The sequence below is a fragment of the Trichechus manatus genome, unplaced genomic scaffold (assembly GCF_000243295.1).
Source record: "Trichechus manatus latirostris isolate Lorelei unplaced genomic scaffold, TriManLat1.0 scaffold00016, whole genome shotgun sequence".
Classification (NCBI taxonomy): Eukaryota; Metazoa; Chordata; class Mammalia; order Sirenia; family Trichechidae; genus Trichechus; species Trichechus manatus.
In genome coordinates this window covers 23,749,707-23,775,397 of record NW_004443952.1, presented here as the reverse complement: position 1 = coordinate 23,775,397, position 25,691 = coordinate 23,749,707, and the positions used below count along the sequence as shown (strand labels likewise).

At 49.4% G+C, this 25,691-nt stretch overlaps 1 protein-coding gene across 1 annotated transcript in view; it reads right to left on the bottom strand.

Moving 5' to 3' along the window:
• Positions 1-25,691, bottom strand: part of SHB (SH2 domain containing adaptor protein B) — a 151,936-nt gene that overhangs the window by 75,348 nt on the left and 50,897 nt on the right. The window contains exon 2 of the mRNA XM_023727490.1: positions 20,591-20,711. Coding sequence (XP_023583258.1) covers positions 20,591-20,711 — 121 coding nt within the window. The remainder of the gene's footprint in view (positions 1-20,590; positions 20,712-25,691) is intronic.

Genomic DNA, 25,691 nt, shown 5'->3' with positions numbered 1-25,691 from the left:
CCCTCATCCACCAAGTCAGGCACTGACTTAAGCACTCAGCAGTTCACCGACACTCACCCTGCTGAGGACTCTGTTGAGGTCAAAGGAGCTGAAGAGAAGATAGAGATAACAGCAAGAGAGACAGAAAAGACCATCTCTTTCCCTACCTTCCCATCCCTCTAGCCTGTAAGCTCTGGAGGGCAGGAGTTGAAATGACTGTCTTTCATCCACCCTGGTCCCTCCCTGCAGGATCTGGCTCAGAGCATAGGCTCACGCTGACAGAGAAAGGGGGAGGGGACAGGGGTTGATGTGACACAGCAAAAAGAGCATCGGATTTGCGTTGAGTCCAGAGACCCTAGCTCAAGCCCCAGCACTGCTGCTACCAGCTGGGTGACCCCATTTGGGTCACCTAAATTCTCTGGTCTTCAGCTTCTCTGTCTTAAAAATGAGAATAACAAGGGCTGCCTCCGGGGCTGTTCTGAGGATGAAATGAGATAATGTCTAAGAAGGCACTTTGTAAAAGAAGAAATGAATATAAACAACTATAACCCCACACGTACCACTTACGGCCAAGATTCTGGAAGAAATTAAAGAAAGGCCAACTAATCTGATTAATATTAATTAGAAGTTTCCACCAAAAACCCATTGCCATGGAGTCGATTCCGACTCATAGCAACCCTACAGGACAGAGTAGAAACGTCCCATAGCGTTTCCAAGGAGCAGCTGGTGGATTCGAACTGTGAGACAGATTGACACAGTGGCTGCAACAATGGGTTCAAGCATAACAATGATTGTGAGGATAGTACAGGACTGGGCAGTGTTTCGTTTTGTTGTACACAGGGTCACTATGAGTCAGAACTGACTCGATGGTACCTAACAACAACAACAGAAGTTTCCACAAACCCATGGATCTCGTGAAACAAAGACATTTGTCTCATAGATTCTTAAACTTGAAAACCAAAAAAATATTGCCCCCTGCAGATAGGGTGACCTGGTATCAGAGCAATTTGCCTACCTGTGGACCCCTAAGGAAAGAAGCCTTCATGGTGCAGTGATTAAAGTGCTCAGCTGCTAACCAGAAGATGGGTGGTTCGAACTCACCAGCCGCTCCGCAAAAGAAAGATGTCGCAGTCTGCATCCACAGACTTACAGCGCTGGAAATCCTGTGGGGCAGTTCTACTCTGTCCGACAGGGTCGCTATGAGTCGGAATCAACTTGACAGCAGTGGGTTTGGTGGACCCCTAGGAGTCCCTGGTGGTGCAAACACTTAATATACTTGGCTGCTAACAGAAAGGTTGGAGGTACGAGTCTACCCAGAAGTACCTCAGAAGAAAGACCTGGTGATCTACTTCCGAAAAATGAGCCATTGAAAACCCTCTGCAGCTCAGTTCTACTCTGACGCATGTGAATCAGAGTTGATTCAATGGTAACTGGTTTGTGTGTGTGTACCCCTAGACCAGCCTCCTGCAGAGCAAGGCAGGGTGTGAGTCTTCTCCATGATCTAGCAGAGGTGACAACTTCCAAAGGTGTCTGCCACAGCAAAGACTGAGGGATGCACAACAGCAAGAAGTCATCTGCAGTTTACAGACAATGACCTCCCCAGACACAAGACTACACCGGCAGCCAGAGGCCTTGTTTGGCAACAAAGAGTCAAGGAGGCTTCCTGGTGATGAACAGGAGCCTGGGCTAGGACTTCAGCCCTGAGCAGGCCCTCCCCATCTCTGGATCTTCCATTTCATCACCTGTAAAACAAGGGGTGGACCAGATAAGGCCCCAGTTTAATCTGACTCTAAAATGTTCACTCTCAAAGGAAGATTTCCAGAGAGGGGAAAGGTTTTAATACCCGAGTTCAAGTTTTCCACAAAGCACCACATACAGTTCAGGTCAAAGTCAGCTAAAAACCGGACCATGGACTTTAAACGCAGCACCAGCTCCTGCTGATCTGGGGAGACGGTGTCAGTCCCCAGTGGGAGGCTGTGAGGCCCATGGCTGCAACGGAACAAAGGCGATTCCACCTCGAGCTCAGCCCGAGAGATTAAATGCCCCTCTGCAAATGCTCAGAGCTGAGCCCAGGCCATGGGGTAGGGCTCAAAAGGCAGCTCGAGAGCTTTCTATTAGCACCAGAAGCCTCAGGAATTTACAACTAATCTTGGTCCAGATGAAAATGAGTTTTAAGTCGAGGGGTAAACAGGCTGAGTACACTAATAACAAGCAAACACTTCCTCCTAATTTCTGGGTATAAATGATGAAAATATTGAAAACACTGCCTGGTGTCCTCTGAGGCTCAATTAGACAGCAAGACCCATTTTGCAGGGCAGCCTGGGCTGTGCTGGGGGTGTGGGTGAGGGTCGGGTAGAGGTGGGTGAGCCAATGGCTGAAGCAGCTGTCTTGAGGGGGGGTGTGTTTCCTGATTCTAAGGCCCCCGTAGGGTCTGTCCCAGGCCAGTCCTCCAGCTCCTCCCTCCAACCCTGCCTGAAACCCATGGGGCTGGGCCACGCTCCTCTTCACCTCTGGTCCTACCACCCGTCCCACCCCAGTCACCAGGTGAAGCTTGTTCCTCACAACCAAGCAGAAGAGCCGCGCCCTCCCCCACACTCCTCAATTACACACAGGAAGGCTTCTATCCCCACACCTGACACATCTCACTGACAGTAGTTACTCAACCGCCACTGGCCCTAGACCGGCCCTCCTCAGGACAGGGCTCAGGTGGGCTCCACAGATACTTGACAAAAGGCCCTCCTCATTTTCGCCTTGAAGGGAGGGGACAGGAGTGACCCCTCCTTTTTCTTACCTGGCTCTGAACAGATCCACCCCACTCCCAGCTCCAGGATTCCCGGGCAGGGCAATCAGTGTCGAGCATTAATTCTCCTTAGCAAAGAATCTCTCAGTAGAAGCAGCCCTGAGCAAGAGAACTGGAAATGGCACAGAAACTGGAAATAAAGCCCCAGAAGTGGCCAAGGGGGAAGGGGAGTGCTGTCACCTACCGGTTATTTTCCGATTCTGCTGGGTTGTGAAGCTGTTGCGGAAGTGCTGCTCCCCTGCTTTAGGCCTCTGCCTTTTGTTGCTAGGGAGGGCGTGAGCCGACCTGGGATCCATCCAGTCTGACCCCATGTGGCCCTCTCCCCACCACCACTCCCAGGCTCAGGCAGTTCCCCCAGCCTGGTGTCCTCTCTCTACCTCACTAACCACCTGGCCTGCTTCAGCCTTCAGAACACAACTCCCCGGGCACTGGAACTCCTCCCTGAGGGCTGCAGCAGTTGCTCAAGCCTCTCCCCTTCTTCTCTCACTCACAAAATGGAAACAATCCCATTGACTGCCTCGCTGGGCTTTAGGGAGGCTGAGAAGGGAAGCTTTGCAGGACGTGAGGTCATGGGGCTCCTGAACACATACACCACTTGAGCAGGAAATTGAATGTTAAGTGGCCCGGTTCTGATTTTAAGAACTGTGGGCCTCTGGGGAAAGAAGCAGGTCAATGAGGAAGGACGTGTGCAGAAGCGCTTCAAGGGAGGGTGGGCCCTGAGCCAAGCTAGAAGGGCAGGCTGGCTTCAGAAGGGTGGAGCAATGGCCCAGGTAGGCAGGAGCTGAGTGAATAAGACATGGACCAAGGAGACAGGCTCCCAACTCCACCCCTGCCAGGTACTGGTGAATTGGGGGAAGGGGCTGGGAAAGTCAAGTGGGGTCAAGCCAGAGGTAGCCCTGATTTGGCAGGCAAGATGCTAGTGCTGAAGAAAAGCATGAGGAAGGCTGTTCGCTTGCAGAGGAGGGTTCAGATACCCCGGGACTCCACAGACAAGGAGAGGGTGGGGAAGTGGGGCACCAGGGGCCAGCAGAGGGTGGTGAGGACAGCACAATGACTTGAAAGAACCCCCAATCTGGTGATGGGACACTGGAAAGGGTGGCTTCATGGAGGGGTCCATGGCTGGGGGCTTGGGGACTTGGGTGTATTTGCCAGTCTCCACATGGCCACTAGAGGCCTTGCAAGTCGAAGTGTATCTATAGAGTCCCAGGCCAGGAGGTGTGAGACCAGCATCAGTGAGAAGGACATGGATCCACTGTCCAGGGCAGACAGGTAGTTGGCCAGGGGAGAAGATGTCTTAGTTTCCTAGTGCTGCTGTAACACAAATACCATAAGTGCGTGGCTTGACAACAAAACAGAAATTTATTTTCTCACAGTTCAGGAGGCTAGAAGTCTGAATTCAGCATGTGGCTCTAGAGGGAGGTCCTTCTCGTCTATTTCAGCTTGTAGCAGCTGACTATCCTTGGAGTTCCTGGGTTTGTAGATTCATCTGTCTCTACACTCATCAGATAGTGTCTGTTTTCCGCCTTTTGTGCTTACTTGTCTGTGAACCCCAGTGATGCAGTGGTTAAAGCACTCAGCTGCCAACCAAAGGGTCATCAGTTTGAACCCACCACTCGCTCTGTGAGAGAAAGATGTGGGAAGTCTACTTCCATAAAGATCTACTGCCTTGGAAACCCTATGGGGCAGTTCAACTCTGTCCTATAGGGTCACTATGAGTCGAAATCAACCCGATGGCAGTAGGTTTTTTTTTTTGTCTCTGACCATGCTACTCTTTATATCACTTAGAAGTGATTACGTTGACTACACTGATATGGCCTGATTAACATAACAGGATCACGTCCACAGGTATAGGGGTCAGACTTCAACACATATTTTTTGGCAGACACAGTTCAATCCATAACAGAAGATGAAACTAGTTCTAGGACCTGAGAGAGCCTTTTATCTTTGGAAAGAGCATGCTGGTCACTCGTACAACACTCCACCAAAACCAGCAAGCTCAGACCTGGGGACACTCTTTACCAGAAAGTTCTGGTACAATCCCTCAAATGCCAGGTGCCAACAGTCTGAGGGCAAGGGTTCCTGGCCTCTGCCTGCCCTGTGCTCCCCGCTCTACAGGGGCTCCCCAATTTATCTAGCAGACAAATTAGGAAGCAACATGGTAAGTGCTGTATCAACATGAACGGTACCAAGAATGATTGTGGCAGCTAGAACAGGGGAGGGCCAACAACTGAAGCTTGGGCCCTGGGGATGAACCCTTCCTTCCAGTGCATTTGAGGTTGCCCGGTACAGTTTGAAGGCTAAGTACTGGAAAGAAGAAAGAGGAGGCAGCATTTTATTTACTGATGTCTGTTTTGGAGAAGGACCGGAGGCAGTGTACCACATTAAAACATATGGATCGAGCCAAATGAAAGAGAGCTAAAAGAGCACTATCCAGAAGAAAGAGGAAGAGTCGTGAACCTGAGGCACCTGCTAAGTTAAACAGCATAAAGGGATGAGAGCAAAGCCTGTAACTCTGCATCATAAAATGAAAACCTGTTGTTATAGATTGAACTGTGTCCCCCAAACATAGGTGTTGTAAATTCTAACCTCTAAACCTGGGATTACAATCCCATTTGATAATGGGTTGTCTTTGTTATGTTAATGAGACAGGATTAGTGCAGGTTGTATTTTGAGTCAATCTCTTTTGAGTTATAAGAGATTAAACAAGCAAGGTAGGAGGTAGAGATGGGGAAGAGAGGTGCCAAGCCACAAGATCGCCCAGGTGCAGAAGCTCAAAGACACAAGGACCTTCCTTCAGAGCTGACAGAGAGAACCTTCCCCTAGAGTCAGTGCCCTCTTCCTTGCCATCACCAGGCAGAGATCCCCATGAGGAGAGAGGGGCCAGGAATGGTGGAGCTCGACAAATTTCCTGCCGGCCCTCTGTGACTCAGTTTTCTCATCTGCAAAATGGAAATAATCATACCTGCTTCCGCCCAGAGCCTCAGGGAAATTCCTAGGATAATCTATAAAAGGCGCCCTTTAAATACAGACCACTGTCATCTCTATAAGCTTCCACAATGTCAGCCTGAGCCATAGAGGAGGGCACTAATTAATTTGTCAAATAATAGGGTGTGGGGCATATCACCGAATCTGGTTCTTCAGACTTCTGGAGGGGCAGGGACTACGGCCGGCAGGCTCCTTGCTGTTTGGAGCCCAGTTGAGGTGGTGGTCAGTCCCTGAACACTAGCTTCTCAAAGAGAAAAGGACCTTCCAGGGAAGTCCCCAGACCAGGAGCCCAACCCTGGCCCCTCCTCAGTGTGGCTCCTAGGCCTGTGGGGGCAATTCTGGGCCCTCCTCTGACCTCTGGGCCAGCACTGTTGTGTGCCATCAAGTTGATTCTGGCTCATAGCGGCACTGTAGGGACAGGGTAGAACTGCCCCATAGTGTTTCCTAGGCTGTAATCTTTAAGGCAGCAGATCACCAGGTCTGCTCTCCTGCAGAACCGCTGGGTTGGTTTGAACTGTCAACCTTTCAGTTAGCAGTTGAGTACTTAACCAATGTGCTACTAGGGCTTGAACATACTAATAGATAGAAAACGCAGCATTCAAATCTCTCCCAAGCACCAGGCCGGCTGTTCCAACTTCCAAGGTGCCCATATCTGAACTCCTCCTCCAAGAACCTTCCTTCCCCTTATCAGCACAGCCCCCACCAGGGAGCTGGCATTCTCATCCTCCCACTCACCAGGAACCCACTGGTGGTGTCACTCCAGCTTCTCCCTCCCCCTTTCCACTGCACCCAAATGACTGGCAAGCTCTTCCATCCACCTACCAACAGTGCCTGCAGAGCCCCTGCAGTCACTGCCCTGGCTCAGTCTCAGCCCCCTGGCCCAGATGACTGCAGTCTTCACAGAACCTGTCTCCCTGCCTCTTGCTTCTCTCTGCTCTGATCCATCCTACACACCCAGGCAGGTTCATCTTCCTAAAGCAACTTCCTAATTGTGCCCCGTCCCTGCTTAGGAACTGGCAGTGTTTCCCCACTGCCAACACGCTCTGCCCAACACAGAGGGTGCTGTTTGTCAGGTGAAGGATGGCAGGAGCTTTGCTGCTGATAGACCGAAGTCTCCCTGAGCCTATTTCCAGCAGTTTCTGCTCCTTCGATCTTTGAATTCTCTTTGGGATTCTGAAATGCAAGAATGGGGTAGGGAGCGGGGAGAACACTCCACTCTAGTTTACATTCCTGTTCCTTTATTTCTGAATGCTATATGGTAGAATGCCTGCTTGTCTCACCGCCGCCAAGGAAGGGAAGGGCTCAGGGGCTGCATGCCTGGGGGTCTGGACCCTTGGCTGCCAAGTGCTCTGCAGGATTCCGAACAGCACCCTGGGCCCTCTCACCTAGGAGGCCTGGTGTCACAGCATCACAGGACTCCCTGGCTCCAGGAAATACCGGACACCCCCAGAGTCTGAGCTCCTCCACCGAGGCCAAGAACAGACAGGCCTCTTGACTTTGAGAAAGCCCCTGACTTCCAGGCCTTGGTAACCCGGAGCTGTAGTGACCAGAAACAGTGGAGTGTCAGGGACACTCCCTGTGCCAGAGTTCTCAGAAATGAGTTTACAGGAATCCCAGACATGTAACATTCCCCATCTTGGTCCTGCATGCGTAGTGTGAGCTCCATGAGGACAGGAACTTTGTTTTGTTCCCTGCTGAACCCCTAGAGCACAGAACAGTGACCAGCACTTAGCAGGCGCTTGCACATACCCACCCACTGAATGACTGCACTGCACTTTGTTCCCTGGCCGAGGCCCTGTGACTTTACACAAGAGGTTCTTGCAAAACAGGAAAAGTTGTTTACAGAGAGTATTTGTTATCACTTGTTTCCTTTCATTTATTCTCCATACAGGTTTGCATTCCTGTACTCATTCATTCAATCGATAAATACTGAGCCTAGAAGAAAGAGCTCTGGTGGTACACTGATTAAGTGCTCAGCTGTTAATCAAAAGGTTGGCGGTTCAACCCACCAGTCACTCCTCGGGAGAAAGATGTGGCAGTCTGCTTCTGTAAAAATTACAGGCTTAAAAAAAGACCAGATTTACTGGCCTAAAGGAGACTGGAGAAACCTCGAGAGTATGGCCCCCAGACACCCTTTTAGCTCAGTGGTGAAGTTACCTCCGGGTTCACTGTTCAGCCTGGGAGTGGACAGCCCCATAAAACCAAACGAGACTAACGAGGTACAGGAGTCCAGTGACAAGGGCCAGAAGGCAGAAGGGGACAAGGAAGCTGGTGATAGGGAACCCAAGGTTGAGTAAGGATATTGTTGATGTGTTGTGAGATTGTTAACCATTGTCATAGGGCAACATTTGTAGTAACTGTTAAATGAGAAACTATTTTGTTCTGTAAGCCTTCATCTTAAGTGAGAATAACAGCACAATTGGAAGAGCATAGTCAATGTCACTGAACTGTGTATGTAGAAATTTTTGAAACGGTGTATCTTTGGCTATGTGTATTTTCACCAAAAAAAAAAAAAAAAAAAAAAACTTGAGAATTTAGAGGGTTAATATGTTGTGGGGTTGTTAACCAATGTCATAAAACAACATGTGTACTACTGTTTCATGAGAAACTATTTTTCTGTAAGCCTTCACCTGAAGTACAATAAAATATATATAAAAAAAAAATTATAGCCTTAGAAACCCTATTGGGCAGTTCTACTCTGTCCTATAGCGTCGCTATGAGTCAAAATCGCTCAGTGGTGATGGGTTTTGAGCCCAGAAGGAGAAACGAAAACACGAGTGAGATGCAGTCCCTTCTCTCGAAGAGCTCTCAGCCCAGGGAGGAGGGAGGGAAGGTGAGAGGGAGATGTGGCACAGCCAGACATCCCAATGCAGAGGGAACAAGGCACCAAGGGCTGCCTGCCCTGCTCTCACCCTTAGGCCAAAGCCAGCTCCCTTCCCCACGTCCACCACTCCTTTAGCAACTGACTCAACTCAGATTTTCTAGATAAATCTTTGGAGAAGGTTGGGAGGTCTCCGGGATCCTGAGAGGGACCGAGCACTTCTCAGACCAGCCCCGAGTCCCTGGGAATTAAAATTAATTATTCATTCAACAAATGTTTATTAAGCACCTAAAAAATATCGGGTACTACTTTAAATATTTGGGCTCCAGCAGTGAACAAAACAGACATTTGTGCCCTTGTGAAGTCTATATCTTAGTGGTGAGACACACTATCAACAAAATAAAATTTAAGTAAAATATATAGCATGCTGAGTAATGAGAAGTGTTAAGAAACAAAATAAAGCAGAGAAGTGGTGGGAAGTGTTTGGATGGGTTGAAATTCAAGGTAAGTGGCCAGGGAGGGCCTTGCTGGGAAGGTTGCTTTGAGTCAAGGCCTCAAGAGTGGTTTGGCTTGAATGCCACCTTCTCCACACAGCTACCCTGGTCTTCAGGTGCCCTACTACCTCTTCCTTTGTGTTCTCCCAAGACCAGATTCTCTCCCCAGTGTCATCTTTCTTGACTAGCTTTCTACTACAGACATTGAGTGATTGTCTGGGTCCTTGCTGATACCTCCATGTGATAGGGACCCCCTAGGGGGCAGGGGCTATCATCTGTCACACAGGAGGTATGCCCTCAATGACAGCTTTCCTTGGCCTGTTCTAGTCCTGTCACAACCTCCCTGAAAACCTGGTCAAGCTCAGGGTCAAGGGCAAAAGGGGAGAGGGAAGTATGAGTAAGAGAATGGGAAACGACTAGCAGGGTGAGCCCACTGGTCCCCATGGAAATGCAGGCTTCATGTGCCCCACCCCATCCAACCTCCTGGACCTGTAGCTCAGCAGGTGAGCTCCACGGAGCTGGGTGTGTGAGTACTGTTTCCCAAGAGCAGGAAAGTCATCGGGTGACTAACACAAAATCTATTTACACTTGATTATCCCCTTCCGGTCCGGTGGGTAAGTCATTCTGGTAAATGACAGAGCAGCCAGGGAACTCTGCTCAGTCCATGACCAAGCCTTCTGTCCTGTCCGTCTGGCAGGAGAATCTAAGCACAGGTTTCAAAACAAGTTCCAGGAGCCCTAGGTTAAAAGCTGGGAGGCCAGCTCGTAGCTTGCTGCCTTGTAACTCTGGCCAGCTAACACCCCTCTCTGGGCCTCAAGCAGAAAGAGGATGCTGGGCTGAAAGGACTGCTCTTCAAGGGCAGTTCCATCCTGACACTCCCACCTGGGGGAAAGTATGACCACCAGGACAGGCTGCAGGCTGAGGGGCCTTGGAGACAGAGCAGACTAGGGAGGAGCATGGGGCCTGTGGAGGCCCAGAGGCAGCAGGGCCAGAGGGAAGTGCAGGGGTGGCTGGGGGCAGAGCTACACAGAGCAGGCCAGGTAAGCAAGAGAGGCCAGTGCATGGACAGTCAGGGCTGAGTCCACGGGCACTACAGAGCTGGGGCTAGGAAGGGCCTGGACTCGGGCCCAGACGGAAGGGACCTTTGCTCTCCTAGCTACCAGGAGGACAGCGGCACAGCTCTGCATTGAACCAGAGGGCAAGGACGACAGTGAACATGACAGGAGTGTGGAAATTCCAGGTAGGATGGCCAGAGATGGGCCCTGGGACACCCAGGCAAGACTTGCCTTCCTTGAGAAGCACTTGCTCACCTCCAGGAGGCTGTATTCTGGACGTGGAGACCAGCAAACAGCTCCAGGAGGGAACCCTGGAGTCTGGCTGTCCAGAAGGGCGCAGACTTGAGCCTTCCAGCCCTGTCCCGAGAAGAGAGAGAGCAGCATGCAGGTTCTGGGAGGGTGCTGAGTCAGCTCTTCCTCACAACCCAGCAGCATTCCACCTGGCAAGACTTAGGCTGGTGCCACGTGGAGGTGAGGTGCCCCAATGTGAACACAGAAGCAGGAAACTCAAGGGTTTCTAACGCCATTCCACATCTATTACTTCTGTGGATCCTCATCACACCCCTTGAAGAAGGCTAACTCTGATTTCACAGATAAGGAAACTGAGGCCCAGAGAGAGAAAACAACCTGCCCAAGGTTACACAGCAGGCTAGAGGCAGAGCCAGGGCTAGAACCCAGGTTTCCTGCCTCTCTCTGTCTGGACCCCTTTCTCCTGAAAGACAGAGACTGCAGTTGGAACGCAGACAGTTTGACGTGATACGCACCACAATGCCCTCAGAACGTGTGTTATCACATGAGTAGGCAATGCCAGAGAATGAGAAGCTACAAAGGGATATCCCATCCTGTCTTTAAAACCAGTGACCGTGCCTACTAGCACATGGAGTCAGAGGGCAGAAGGCAAGCTGTAAACAAGGCCACGCAGGGCAGCAGGGCTCTGTGTTAAATGGCTTTCTTCTAATTTCCTCTTATTATGCTATAAAGTTGATTTAATAATAAAAACATGCTTAGGACTTTTTCACGTGTAATTGCTTACATATTAAAAATTATGTGAAGACACTTTCAATTAATGCTGAAGTGATTCATCCTGGGAGATGACACTTTGAACACTTTTATAAAGGATGGTGGGGCGGGGGGAGTCACACCTACAAAAGGGGCCTAAGTAACTGTAAATTTCTCAGTTATTTCCTCAGACCCTCTGGGAGTACACAGAATTCTGGGACGGGTGTGAGAGTGGATTAGCTGCTCCACAGTGGCACTGTTTGAGCCTGCCGCTTACTTAGCCTTTCCAGGACTCAGTATTCTTGTCCGTAAAATAGGGGTGATAAAAGTACTTACACCTTACAGGCTTGTTGTGAGGGTTAAATGAGCTAATCCATGGAAAGAGCTTAGGGCAGTGCCAGCACACAGCAAAGACCTCAGCAAAAGCTAAGACCATCATCATCCCCACCATCCTGGGAACCTCTGAGAATTCCTGGGGCTGAAGGCCTGGGGAGGGAGGACCTCTGCTGCAGAAATATTTGTGCCTTTAGGCCAAACTGGGCAGTGTGATCTCCATCAATCTTATATGCTCTTGCCAGTGTCCTCTCTGCCATTATCCTGTCAAAAGCCTCATCGCCAGCTACTCCACCTCCATGCCTTTGATCAAGTCCTCCCCTCTGCCTAGAATGCCAGGTCCAGCTCCTACCCAACCCCCACCCCTCCACCTGGGTCACCCAGATTGGAGGCCATCGTCCCTCCTGAGACCCTGGTGTTTGGCCTGCTCACCTCAGTGCACCGACCACTGAGCTCCCTCGATGCTCCTGGAGGGCAGTGGTGGTTATCTGCCCAGGTTACTTGGTATAATCTCTAACACAGCAGGGCCCAGCCAGGGCTCCAGCATCCTGCTGGTTTGGCAAGGGTACCACCCACCCCCAGGTGGCAGGGGTTACTACAGGGACTGCCAGAGAATTCAACAGCACAGAATACCACGTGAAGGGCCAAATAGGCCCTGTGCCCACAATAACAACAATCTCGCACTTGTGCAGAGCTCGTTCTTCCACATGAGACACACAACAATGCTCTGTGCTCTGTTTTACAATGACGACACCACGGCCCTCAACCGGCTGAGTGTCCTGACCCACCCAGGCACCCACGTCTGCCTGACTTGGAGTCCAGTGCCCTTCCCACTGCACCAGCCAGGCCCCCTACGTCTGGGGCCTTAAGCCTAGGGGTCAACAGTCAGGGAAGAAGGGAAATAATGGGCAGGAAGGAAGACTTGGAGGGGGCAGCCTGACTCTAATGGCTCAACAGGAAGCTTGGCCTGGTGTGGCACCAAACTCACAGACACTCGAGCAGGAGGGAAACCCAAAAACATTCTGATCTTTTCAATTTACAGATGAGGAAACCGAGGCCTGACAGGCAGCAAAAACCCAAAAACCCAAACCCAATGCTGCTGAGTTGATTCCGACTCACAGTGACCCTATAGGACAGAGTAGAACTGCCTCATAGGGTTTCCAAGGAGCAGCTGGTGGATTCAAACTGCCAACCTTTTGGTTAGCAGCCGAGCTCTTAACCACTATGCCACCAGGGCTCCTGATGGGCAGCAGTGCACGGCAAAGGCCAAGACCAGAATTTGACAATGGGAGGTGGGCCAAGGAAGATGAAAAGGGGAATAGGACTGAACAATTAGCACAAGCCAGGCTGGCACCGAGAAAGGAAGCTGCCAGCCCCAATAGCTCACCTTTGTCTTAGTTGTCTAGTGCTGTTGTATCAGAAATACCACAAGTGGATGGCTTTTACAATGAGAATTTTATTCTCTCACAGCCTAGGGGGCTAGAAGTCCGAATTCAGGGTGCCAGCTCCAGGGGAAGGCTTTCTCTCTCTGTCAGCTCTGGGGAAAGGTCCTTGTCATCCATCTTCCCCTGGTCTAGGAGCTTCTCAGTACAGGGACCCCGGGTCCAAAGGACACATGCTCCTGGCTTTTCTTGCTTGGTGGTAGTGAGGTCCCCCTGTCTCTCTACTCGCTCCTCTCTTTTATATCTCAAAAGAGATTGATTTAAGACACAGTCTAATCTTGTAGATTGAGTTCTGCCTTGTTAACATAACTGCCGCTAATCCCGTCTCATTAACATCAGAGGTAGGATTTACAACACATAGGAAAATCACATCAGATGACAAAATGGTGGACAATTACACAATCCTGGGAACCATGAACTAGCCAAGTTGATACACATTTTTGGGGGGGAATACAATTCAATCCATAACATTCCAACCTTTGGTCCCCCAAAATTCAAGTCCTTGCCACATTCACTCCATCATACCATCGCAAAAGTCTTAAATCAACTCCAAGTCCAAAATCCAAAAATTCCTCTTCATCTGTGAAATCTAGAATACAAGTTATCTGCTTCCAAAGTACAGTTGTGGAACAAGCACAAGCTAGACATTTCCATTACAAATGGGAGAAACTGGGGGAAAGAAGGGGTAACAAGCACCAAGCAAGTCAGCAGAACACATTACATTAGCCCTCAAGGCTTGAAAATAATCATCTGTTCTCTGGGACCATTTACACAATGGCCCTACCCTCCAGACTCTAGGTTTTGGCCACACTCTCTGGATTCTGAGTGGAGGTCCCTTGGCACTGGGCTTCAGCTCCATCTTCCAGGCCCAATGGAATGGCAACTCTGCTCCCTCGGCTTTGGGTGGCCCCATTCTCCTAGTTCGTCTGAGTGGCAACTCTACCCACTGAGAGCCCAGAGGTCGTGGTGCTACCCTTTGAGACTGAGACAGCTCTGCTTCCTATGTTCCTTGTCTCTGCAGCTTCTGCTTCCTGGTTCCTTGGCCTCTCAGCTCCTCGGGACTTGCCACTCACATCTGCCCTGCTGGGACAAGTGTTCCAAAGCTCTTTAGCTCCACCGATAAGCGCTTAGAGGCATCCCACTCCACCAGTAAACTTTGGCTGGAAGGCACTCAGCTCTTTCGCTATGTGGGTCGGCAAGCCTAGCTCCACCAATAGGTGCTCAGAGGCACCCCACTCCGCCAGGAAGCCTCCTGCGCAAAGGCACTCAGCTCTCTTGCTCCGTGGGTCGGCTCCAGTGCTGTCTCGTGCTAGTCTCCTGGTTCAGCTGCTGCTGTTTCTCTGTTGCTGCTTCTCACTGTCTGTGCCATCTCCAGTGTAACAGCTCTTCTCACTTCCTTCTGAGTCCTCACCAGAATTGTCTTTGATGTCCGTTAATTCCACCAACAGTATCTTCAAGGCAATCTAGACTTTTACTATTAGGCACTTTAAAAGTCTTTCAGCCTCTCTCCATTTACAGTTTCAAAACTGCTTCGACATTTTAGGTTATCTGTTACAGCAGCACTCCACTTCCAATACCAAATGTCTTAGGCTAGGTTCTCTAGAGAAGCAAAACCAGTAAAGCATATAAATACATACAGAGAGAGAGATTTATAACAAGGAAATGGCTCACAGGGTTGTATAGGCTGGAACATCCCAAACCCATGCGTCAGGAAAGAGGCTTCTCCTAATTCACGAAGCTGCAGGGGCAGGCGAACCCAAGATGGGCAGGTCAGAGACCAGGGCTCTTGCTCACAGGCTGCGAAGATCAACAAATCTCAAAATCGGCAAGCAAGCCCACAGGCAAGCTGCTAGCTCAAGTCCCAAGAACCGGAGGTCAGATGAACAGGAGCCAGCTGTAGGATCCAGAGTGAGCACAAGCCCATGAGCCTTGCCAGAATGTCCACTTATATCTGCTGCAGGCCACATACCCAAGGAAACTCCCTTTCAACTGACTGGCTCCTCAACAGAAGATCCTGTCATGGAGATAATCACATTATATCAAATCTCATCATGGAAGTGATCACGACATCACATGACTGCCAAACCACCTAAGAATCATCACACCCTTAACCATCACACCCTTCTATTCAGAGTCAGTTTCAGGCGCTCCCTTGATGGGGTTCGACCTGGACGACTAATGACAAACACTGTGCTCAAAAGGCAGGTCATAGTGAATTGTGGCATCTCAGAAGCTCAGGGTTGAAGCAGGTCTCAGAAGTGGCTTGAGACATCCATCCATCTGAGGCTTAATTACCCAACATGTTATCTCCAAACGCTGGCTGTCTGCCTCAGCTTGGATACCTCTAGTGACGGGCAACTCACTGCCTCACAAGACAGCTTCACATTTATTCACTGGGTAAAAAAAAAAAATCTCAAAAGGATTATGACTTTTTTGAGCCTCAGTTTCCCATTCTGTAAAATGGCACACTTGGACTGGATCACTAATTTTCCAATTGGGTTCCAGAGCTCTAAGGTTTTAAGGAAGTGCCTCCAGAGCTGCTGCTTGGGTGAGAGAGGCAGCGAGAATGGAGTGAGGCCCAGGCAACTCACGGATATTTGGGCTCTGAGGTTCTGAGAAGAGCTGAGTCTCCATCTTGGAGTCAGAACAAAACTCCTGCAGGAGACATAAAAGAGGAGTCTGCAGAAAGGGTAAGTTGAGGCAGAGTAAGAGGAGCCCCTGGGGAAAACAGACATACTTCTCTACCCTCTCTATCCCGGCCACAGCCCATTGGACTGGGCCAAGTTCTCCGTTCACAAAAACATACCTCGCAAAATCTCCCCACACCTGCTGCATGGAGCCAAAGGATGCAGAGGACAGAACTTCCCCACTTAATCGAGCCCAAGTTGGCCGTGCAGGGGAATCTGGAGGGGCTGGACTGGACCTAGACAGACCATCCTGCACAGTGGTTAAAATCAGGGCCTCGGAAGTCAGTCTCACAACTGACTGATTAACTAGCTCCCTTAGACAACTTATTAAACCTCTCTGCTCAGTTTCCTCATGAGTCAAATGGAGTACAGGCAGTCTGTAAATGATGGCACATTCGAGTGGACGAACAGCACTTAGGCCTTTTTTTGCCTTTGTTTTTTGGCTTGCCTAATGTGCATATAAACAGAGAAGCAGGAAGCGCCAATGTTGAAGTTCTAAGTTTATACGTTTATATGTAATGTTTCCAACTCCCAAAGACACATAAAGATCAAATTTATAAAAATATTGATAATAAAAGGCAATAATAATAAAAATTTTTTAAAAAGAGGTATTTGATGTATGTCAGAATTGACTTTGATGGAGTGGTCAGAATGGAACCCCATCATAAGTCAGGGACTACCTGCACTCACCCCTCAAAGGGTGATTATGAGCGTCCAGTAAGAATTCACATGGAGCTCTGTAAACAAGTACTAGAGAACTTAGCAGCTGCCGCCACTCTTCTTGTTAATGACCCCATCATTCCAAAGATGGAAAAGCAGAGGCCTAGAATGAGCTGCCCACGGTCTGAATGCCAGTTAACAGCAAAAAGCCTGCCCGCTCTAAGGCCACTGCTCCATAGGGGGAAACTGCAGCCCATAGGTCACCTGGGTGGCAAGTGGCCATCCCGGATCTGCCTGTGCTCTTTCCACACTAGTGCACTGTCTCACGCACAGGAAGGGTACACTCTCCTCATCAGGGTCATGTTTACGTACCAAAGAACACCTCCTGTTACTACAAGCGACGGTCACTGATACACGTATCATCGTCTGCCCCACTGCCAGCAACAGCCTCTCATCCCCTGCATTCCTCCTCCACCCCTAGAGTTTTGCATCAGCTCAGAGAGCTGCTTCTTAGAACATTACACAGTCATGACTCACTCTAGCCCATGTCCACCCCTGCCATCAGTCACCGCGGTGATGTGACACACACAGAATTCTGAGACAGAGAGCTGCAGCTAGAGTATCACAGCTGGAAAATGTCCCATTTAATCACCTATATCCTTAAAAACAAGGAGCCCTGGTGGTGCAGAGGTCAAAGCACTAGGCTGCTAACCAAAAGGTCAGTGGTTCTAACCCACCAGCTGCTCTGCAGGAGAAAGATGTGGCAGTCTCTTTCCATAAAGATTACAGCCTTAGGAACCCTACGGGGCAGTTCTACTGTGCCCCATAGGGTCGTTATGAGTCAGAATCGACTTCACAGCAATGGATATGTGTGCAGTATCCTTAAAAATTAAGCATTTGGGTAAAATTTGGGCACACCTTCCAAGCTAAGAAGAAAGCTCAGAGCAGCAAATACGTGGATGCTTCTTTGGTGAAAGAATGCCAAAGGTCTTAACAGTTGCCTGGTTAACTCAAACGGCCCTGCCTTGGATCTGACCCCTATAGGGTGTGGCCCGTGAAAATGTCAAAGTCCTACAGGCCAATTCCACCCAGCAAAAAGACCACTCAACTCTGGGGTCCACGGCAGCACTCCAGTGGGAACCCTGGCTCCTTCCAAAGACTCCAGACAGCAGCAGATCCTCCTCACACCCCAGAGTCCTAAGTCTGGACTTCTAAACCATCATTCTGCCCACGGCTCGGCAACATTTCAGCAGGACCTCCATTCAGCCCTCTGCCTCCCTGTTGTGCAGACTCAGGTCCGAGCCACTCACTTCTACCTGTGTGACCCCAGGGAAATGACTTATTCCTTCAGCTTACCTTACCTGTAAAATGGGACACTGTGAAGCTTAATGAGTGTACATGTTAAAATACCCAGCATGAGCCTCCAGCCTCAGCTCCTGCTGTTTCCTATATCCCAGATACCATTACGTCAAACACAAACACTACCCTTTCTTTAATACCCTAGCCCCAAAGTCTTCCCTGCTAAGTAGAGGCCACACTTGGCATTCTGCCACCAATTCATTGTGTATCTTTGGGCAAGTCCCTCACCTTCCCTTGCCTCACTTTCCCCATCTGTAAGATCCCTTGCTGCCTTGGCATTCTGAATGTGCCAAAGTGTCCTATGTCACTTCTGTAACTGCCACTTTTTTCTGCCCAGGTCAACATTTGCTACTGCCAGACTGTCCTGGAGCTGCAAGGGGGGTGCACTAGCCCCGAGGGTTGGAGGCAGGTCCAGGGCTAGCACAGCCCTGAGTGCGTCCACAGAACTGGTGATTTCCCAACCCTGGTGGAGGGTATGAGATGAGGTGGTGGGAACGGGTGTGACTGCAGTGCCTGAGAGCTCAACTGTGGGAAGGACTCTCCACCACGAGGCAGCACAGCAGACATGCTGCTGGAGGAGAGCAGGTTGCCCCCTGCACAGGACCCTGACCCCAAGCTCTTTGTCTCCTGCTGCCCAGAAGCTGCTTTGCCAGGGGAGATGAGGAAGACAGGAGTGAGCATGCAGGGCAGCCCTCCAGAAGTCCGGCCTAAGTCGCTCTGGGCAAACATTCTCTGCCTCATCCCTTCACAAAGTGGCCAAGCATTCCGGAGGCCATGTTGGTGGCCACAAAACTGCTTTCCATGAACAGGAGGAACGCTAGGCAGAGACTCTCCTGGAGACAGAACCTGGATTCAACCCCAGATTCTTCAACACCCCATCCCACGCAGTCTCCACGGCCCTATGAGCACATGTTCGTTCCAGGCCTAGCACATACCAGGTGCTCCATAAATGTCTCTTCTTTCCTTTCCTTCTGTCTCTAATTTAAGAACAAGTGCTCAAAGATGTAAACACACACAAAACAACCCAGTGCCAACAACAACAAAAAACACCACCATCACCACCACCACCAGCAAGGCCACAGAAAGAGGCATCTGCATCTTGAATCCTGAGAGATACAGGGCACCAATTCAACGGGTCTCAAAATTCTGGGCAGCTCCAAACCTGGCCATCCTACCCTACTCGTATCTCTGCCCTGTGCAGGGTCAGAGGTTGCCAACCAACACAGCTGCTCTTCTGTCCCTCGACTGTCCTCCCAAGCCAGAAGAACCCACATAAGGGAATCTTCCCCTGCTCCCGTCTCCCTACCACCCTGCCACATCTTGGGCCTGTCCAAGACGAATGCTGTCTGGTAACCACTCACTTCCTAAAGACTCCCGGAGCATTATCCTGGAGTAGACAGGCCCCCAGGAAGCTGCACATCAGCTACGTTCTCCTGGGCCCTGTACACTTCTTTGACAGGGTTTTGTCATCAAGGTCAACGGGAAAACAGACACAGGACAACAGCCTCCATATTTCATGTAAACCTGCTACATTTCTTTATGCTTCTTTCAGCTCCCAAACAAAGATTTCTGGGTACTTGGCCAGAAATACTTTTGTCCTCACTAATAATCTGGTCTGCTCCCTTCGACTAGGCAATGAAAGCAAGGTGGCCCAGCCTGCTTTTCATTTTGCCCAGGCTGCTAAGAAGCGTCAAGTTAAGTTTTATGTCTCAAACGATGTATCTTTCTTCAGTCAGAAATTCCTGACAGAATTTTTCCCTCATATAGGTTGGGTTGTGGATATTTCTACATACATAAGTAGGTGCTGCATGTATATTAATATAGACAATAGAGCACGCAAGGCACACAGTCATGGAAGCTTCTTAGACAGAACCAAATACCTTGTGGGTCTAGGCTCGAAGGCAAAGACCACAGACTTGGGGGACATCTACATCAAGTGGCACAATATAGTTCATAAAAAGAGCGTTTCACATCCTACTTTGGTGAGTAGTGTCTGGCGTCTTAAAAGCTTGAGAGCGGCCATCTAAGACATAACTGTTGGTCTCCTCCCATCCGAAGACAGGAGAGTGAAGAAAACCAAAGACTCTCAAGGGAGCAATTAGTCCAAAGGACTAATGGACCGCATGAACCACAGCCTACATGACCCTGAGACCAGAAAAACTAGATGGTGCCTGGCTACCACTACTGACCACTCTGAATAAAATCACAACAGAGACTACCAGATAGAGTGGAAGAAAAATGTAGAACAAAAAAATCAAATTCACAAAAAAGACCAGATAAACTGGTGACAGAGACTGGAGGGACCCCCGAGACTATGGCCCTAAGACACACTTCTGACCTGGAACTGAAGCCATTCCCGGAGACCACCTTTCAGCCAAAAAGTTGACAGGTCCATAAAATAAACAACACCTGAGAAGAACATATTCCTTAGAACAATCAATTATATGAGATTAAAAGGACAACATTTGCCCAAAAGCAAAGATGAGAAGGCAGGAAGAGGCAGCAAACCTGGACAAAAGAAAACAGGGAACCCAAGGCGGAAATGGGGAGAGTGCTGACACACATTGTGGGGGATGCAACTGATGTCATGGAACACTTTAGGTACAAATTATCGAAAGGGAAACTAATTTGCTCTGCAAACTTTCACCTAAAGCACAATAAAATATTAAAAAACAAACCAAAAAAGAATTTTTCACTCTTCTCCCCATTTACTTCTTGGTCTCTTATCTTCGGCTAACCACATTTGGTACCCTTGTGTCTGGACTTTCACTGTGCCCTGTCAGCTTCTTCCTGAGGTAGCTGAAACATGAACTGATAAATACACTGTGATGAAGATTTAACACCACACTGCTCCTGAACCACCACTCTGAAAGCACAACCCCCACCCCCAACTATGGCTAGCTGTGCGCCCAGGAGCAACCTCTCTCTCTGCCTCTCTGTCGAGGAGCAAGTCCCTGTGCCAACAACTCCGCTTACCTGTCATGATCCTCTGGGCTTCATAGGGTTCCATGTAGCCAGCACTCTCCCCTTTCCCCACTTTGTTCTTGAGATCATTCTTGGCATCAAAGGGATCCGAGTAGTCATCGGCTATGGTCACCTGAGGAGAGGGGGATGGGGTGTTAGTCCACCTTGGCTTGTCTGTTTCACTTTTGTTCACAGCCATGCTTTGATCCAGCAAACACAAACTGAGCACCAACAGTATGCCCAGCCAGGGCTGGTTGAGTAAGGAGAGGTAGTGAAGGCAGGAACCAAGCCCAGTGCCTGCCCTCAGGGGGCTTGCACCTCAGGGAGGTGACAAGTGGGACTCACACTGGCTGGCAATGCTCTACCTCAAAAGAAGAGCCTGAGCCTGTGCGTGGAGGGGGGCCACTCCAGGTACAATGACAGGGACAGTGACACGGGCCCTGGGAAAGGCATGCGGGCAGAGGTAACAACTGCCGAAGCAGCACAGAGGCAAGAGCCTGGGGCAGGGGGGTGTTTGGGAATGTAACTTGCTCAGCTTAATGCAATGAAAATGGAGGAAAGTTGGAAACAAGAGCGCAGAAAGCCTGGAAATGCTGACATGCTCGTGGTGCTGGCTGAGGCACAGAAGAGCTTGTCTCGAGATAATTGCGCTCCGTGTTCCATTTCCCCAAAATCTGGAACACAACCACGCCTTGAGTAATCAGACAACAATTTGGTGAGATGAATGCACTGTAATGAGGACTGTGGTTCCAGACAGGCTGAATGAAAACACAAAAGCAGCTCAGGGGTGGACAGCAAACCACCAGGACCAGAAAGGGCCTTGGAAGCAATAAATCTGAAGAACCTTCTACAACACATGGGGAAACTGAGGTCCAGAGGGGCAGGGGCAGGACTATCAGCCAAATCCTCTGCCTCCCACTTGTTTGTATTCCAGAACCCAGCCCACCTGGAAGAAGTTCCATACAACAAAGAGATTCTCTGAGAGGGGAGTCTCACGAGAAATGAGAATCTGGGATGCTAAGACGCTGGAGACAAAAGTTTCACATTTTTCCCTCGAGAAGCATAAAACTTCTCAGAGGCTAAGGTAAACGTTGGCAGCTTTTCCTCCATTTTTTACTTCCTAGCCTTTATTAGGAGTTCCTGGGTGGTGCAAATAATCAATGTGCTCAGCTGCTTAACTCGAAGGTTAGAGGTTCGAGTTTACCCGAGGAGCCACCGAAGAAAGGTCTGGCAACCTACTTCTTAAAAATCCCACTGGAAACACTATGGAGTATAGCTCTACACATGGGGTCACCATGAGTTGGAATCAACTCAATGGCAACTGGTGGTAACCTTTATTAGGGGTGCATTTGCCGGGGGTGGGGGAGCGGCAAGGACATGAACCTACCAACCTCACTCACCCACAACGCACCCTAGGCTCCACCACAACCTTGCAGTGTGACTTCCGTTATCTGCCCTCTTGGGTCACACATCTGGCAGAGGGGAAGTCCTCAGCCTCCCAGCCAGGGCCACCCAGCAGCCTCTCATGGGAGGGGGTAGGTTAGCAAGTCTTTCAACCCTTCAGGTTACATGAATTGTTATTTAAATAGCGACTTTAATTAGAAACCACAGGAACCTCATTCCCTGCTTTGTTCTTGAGGTCATTCCTGGCATCAAAGGGATCCCAAGTAGTCATCGGCTACTGGAATGGCTACTGGAATGTGAGGCATTGAGGGGCCAGTAAACCCAGGGGAAGGGAAAATCCCCCTTTGTTTGTCTGGTAATGGCAGCTTCTGGCAGCAGCCCTGGCAGAGTGACCTCGGAGACAGCCCGCCTCCAGCTGCCGGGAACATTATGCCCGTGGAAGGGCGGTGGGCAACAGCTCTGTCACTGGCGTGTGGCCAGGGGCTGAGGAGGGGTATGGCACGCAGTGGTCACTGCTCCCAAACAAGAGCAAACTAATCAGTGAAGACCACGCCTCAAGCGCCCACCACTTGAACCACTGCAGCCCTGCTGCCAGTACACAGAGGGACGGCCAGTAAGTCTCAGCGGGGACCACTTCCAGACGCTGACATTGTAATCATGGCCTTTCTAGAGACTCACTCAGCTCAAATGACACCAGGCAGAAGGAAGAAGGCGGGGGTTGCTGGGCCTGAAAATGTCTTTCATTTGATATTTCTACTCTACCATTTGCAGAACACATTAGGGAGAAAATTATACACGTGAACCACTGTTAAACAGAACAGCTCTGATGCCGATCTAATGTAAGGTCTGGGTTTAGGGGCTCAGAGTTCAGGGGACCGAAAGTCCAAATGGACAAAAATTACGGACTTGCTGGAAGACAGCTAGTCTAATTTCTCTTGTCCTGACCTTCATTTCTGTCTGTTTTCAACATGAACATCCTCCATCTATTCTGTGATGAGAACGGGAACAAATATTTTCCCAAGAAAACAAAATCATTTTCAGGGATTGGATGGGGAGTGGGGAGGGTGAGAGACAGAGGCAGGGCTGCAGTCTCCCTAATCTAGAAATCGACATTCCAGCCCCTCTCTGAAGTGCTCTGTAATTTGCAAACATGGAGGCTTGCAGGATATAAACCAAATCTCTGTTCGCCCTGGGACAGGAGCTCTGGGAGGCCTGCGATTCAGCAGGCGCTATCTATATTTTCTAATTAAAATGCGATCTGAGCCTGGGCTGTCACAGGGCCTCCAGCTGCCTGCCCTGCTTACTTCCGTTTCAATAAGAATTTACAAATCCTAAAACCAGGAAACGCCCCTGGTCTCTGCTGACATATGGTTCCAGTTATACCTGCTGACAGTTGAAAATCCTTCTGTTTGAAAAAAAAAAAAAAAAAAGTTCAGAATTTTGTTCATTTAAGAAGCAAATCAAAAGGTTCCTAAAATGTATATTTAATCAATTTGGTTTTAAACTTCAAAGTGAGGTGGGTGGAGGGGAGGGAATAGGAGGTTTGAGCAACCTGAAACTCAGCAAACACTACACCCAACTGTCTGACCTTTCACAAAATCATGTTGTCGTTTTGGGAGCAAAAATTTAACCAGGCTTCAGGAGAGACGAGTGGGCAGTCAACCAGATGCCACAGGCACCAACCCAAGGACTGCGCGGTGTGGCTGTGTGGCTGCAGCGCACACTGTCAGGGCTCACTCTAAAACAGGACAGACGGCCAGGAGCTTGCGTGAAGGCAGTTGCTCTGTTGCGTTTACAAAAAAAAAAAAAAGTGGGCTTGGAGTCCTGCTGGGATCACTTCTGCTTTGCTTTAAAATGCCCCAGTTAACGGACAAGTCCCTAAAATCTAATTGCACAATTCGACCAGAAGGGAGCCAGCCGAGACTTCTCTGCAGGTCAGACCACCTGGGATCGCAAAAAGCTTTCCTTTGAGTTTGATCTTAGATTGGCCAGGACCTGACAGCACATCCGACCTCTCACGAGGCTTATTCACAGTCACACAGGGCAAGGTGGAGCAGCAGCAGAAAGGTGGGCTGTTGGAGGGTGGCCGCCTAGCCAGAAGACCCCATCTTTTGCATTCTCAGCTCCTCGGATGAGTGCACTGGCCTATCTCTGGGAAAGGGGCAGAGTTGCGGCAAAACCCCAGACAAGGCCTTTTCTTGCTTTCAAACTAAACTAGAGAACCCAGGTCAGCCCAATGCCCCAACGGACTTTCACAGGTTCACAGAGCAGCAAAGCTGGGAGTCCTTGGCAGACTGGTTCCAACCCCCCTTGTTTTATACATGGCCCACTGCAGCTCTAGGACCTTGTCCACAGGTGCCCAGTAAGCCAGTAACAGAGCCTCCAAGGCCAGTCCTCACCTTCTAACTCCCAGGCTGGGGTTCTACAATTCCATTGTACCGACCGCCTCTCTGACATGGTTCTTTGAGTTGGTGACAGAGTCGGTGCTACATACTTTCCTTCTGTTACACACATGCTGCTGGAGGGAAAAAGTCCCTTCCAGCAGTCTGATGTCCTGGTGTTTCTGTCTTAGGAATTTAGCTTTGTGATAGAAAGTAGCCTTCCTATTCATCCCCCAAAGGAAGTACTAGAGGAATGATGGTTGTCCCACTCAGCCACGCTTCTGTACGTACCAGTCGTACGCTGTGTGGAGAACTGGGTCCTCTCTCCATGCTCTCTGTGGAAATGTAAGCTGGCAGAGCCACTGTGAAGGGTAACTTTCGGCAGAATCCATTAAAATCCAAAAATGCACATAGCTTACTTTGGACATGTTATCAGGAGGGATCAATCCCTGGAGAAGGACATCACACTTGGTAGAGGGTCAGCCAGAAGGATTGACACAGTGGCCGCAATAATGAGCTCTAACATAGCAAGGACTGTGAGGATGGCACAAGACCCGAGCAACGTTTTGTAACTGACTCAACGGCACCTAATAACAACAAAAATTTTACTTCACTCCAAAGGTGTACAAGGAGACACGGCCAGGGATGCTCACTGAAGCAAGAAATGAGGAAATATTGCAAGCAACTGCTATATCAATCAATAGGGGAATTGCTAAATAAACCATGCCGGTTCCATACCAAGAATATTATGTAGCAGGTTAACAAAAACAACAACAACAAAAAAAGACACAGCTGCTCTAATATGTACTCACATTGTTCTCCAAGACACATTTTTGAATGGAAAAAAAGCAAGTTGTAGAATGAGAAATACAACTAGATGTCCATTTATGAAACACAAGACAGACACCTTATAGCTCTATGTAAATAAAGAAAAGGCCTGGGAAGATATCCACCCCAAACTGGCATCTTCGGGGGTGGCGGGAGATGACATGGGACGGGGACGGGGACTGGATTGGTTTGGGGAATCAAAGGAGACCTATCTTTAATGTCAAAACATTTTTTTAATATCATCTCACCCAAACAAGGCTAGCATTAATCCAAAAAACACAGAATAATAAATGCTGGAGAGGTCGTGGAGAGACTGGAACACTTATACACTGTTGGTGGGAATGTAAAATGGTACAACCACTTTTCAAATCGATTTGGTGTTTCCTTAAAAAGCTAGAAATAGAAGTACCATACGATCCAGCTATCCCGCTCCTTGGAATATATCCTAGAGAAATAAGAGCCGTCACACGAAGATATATGCACACCCATGTTCATTGCAG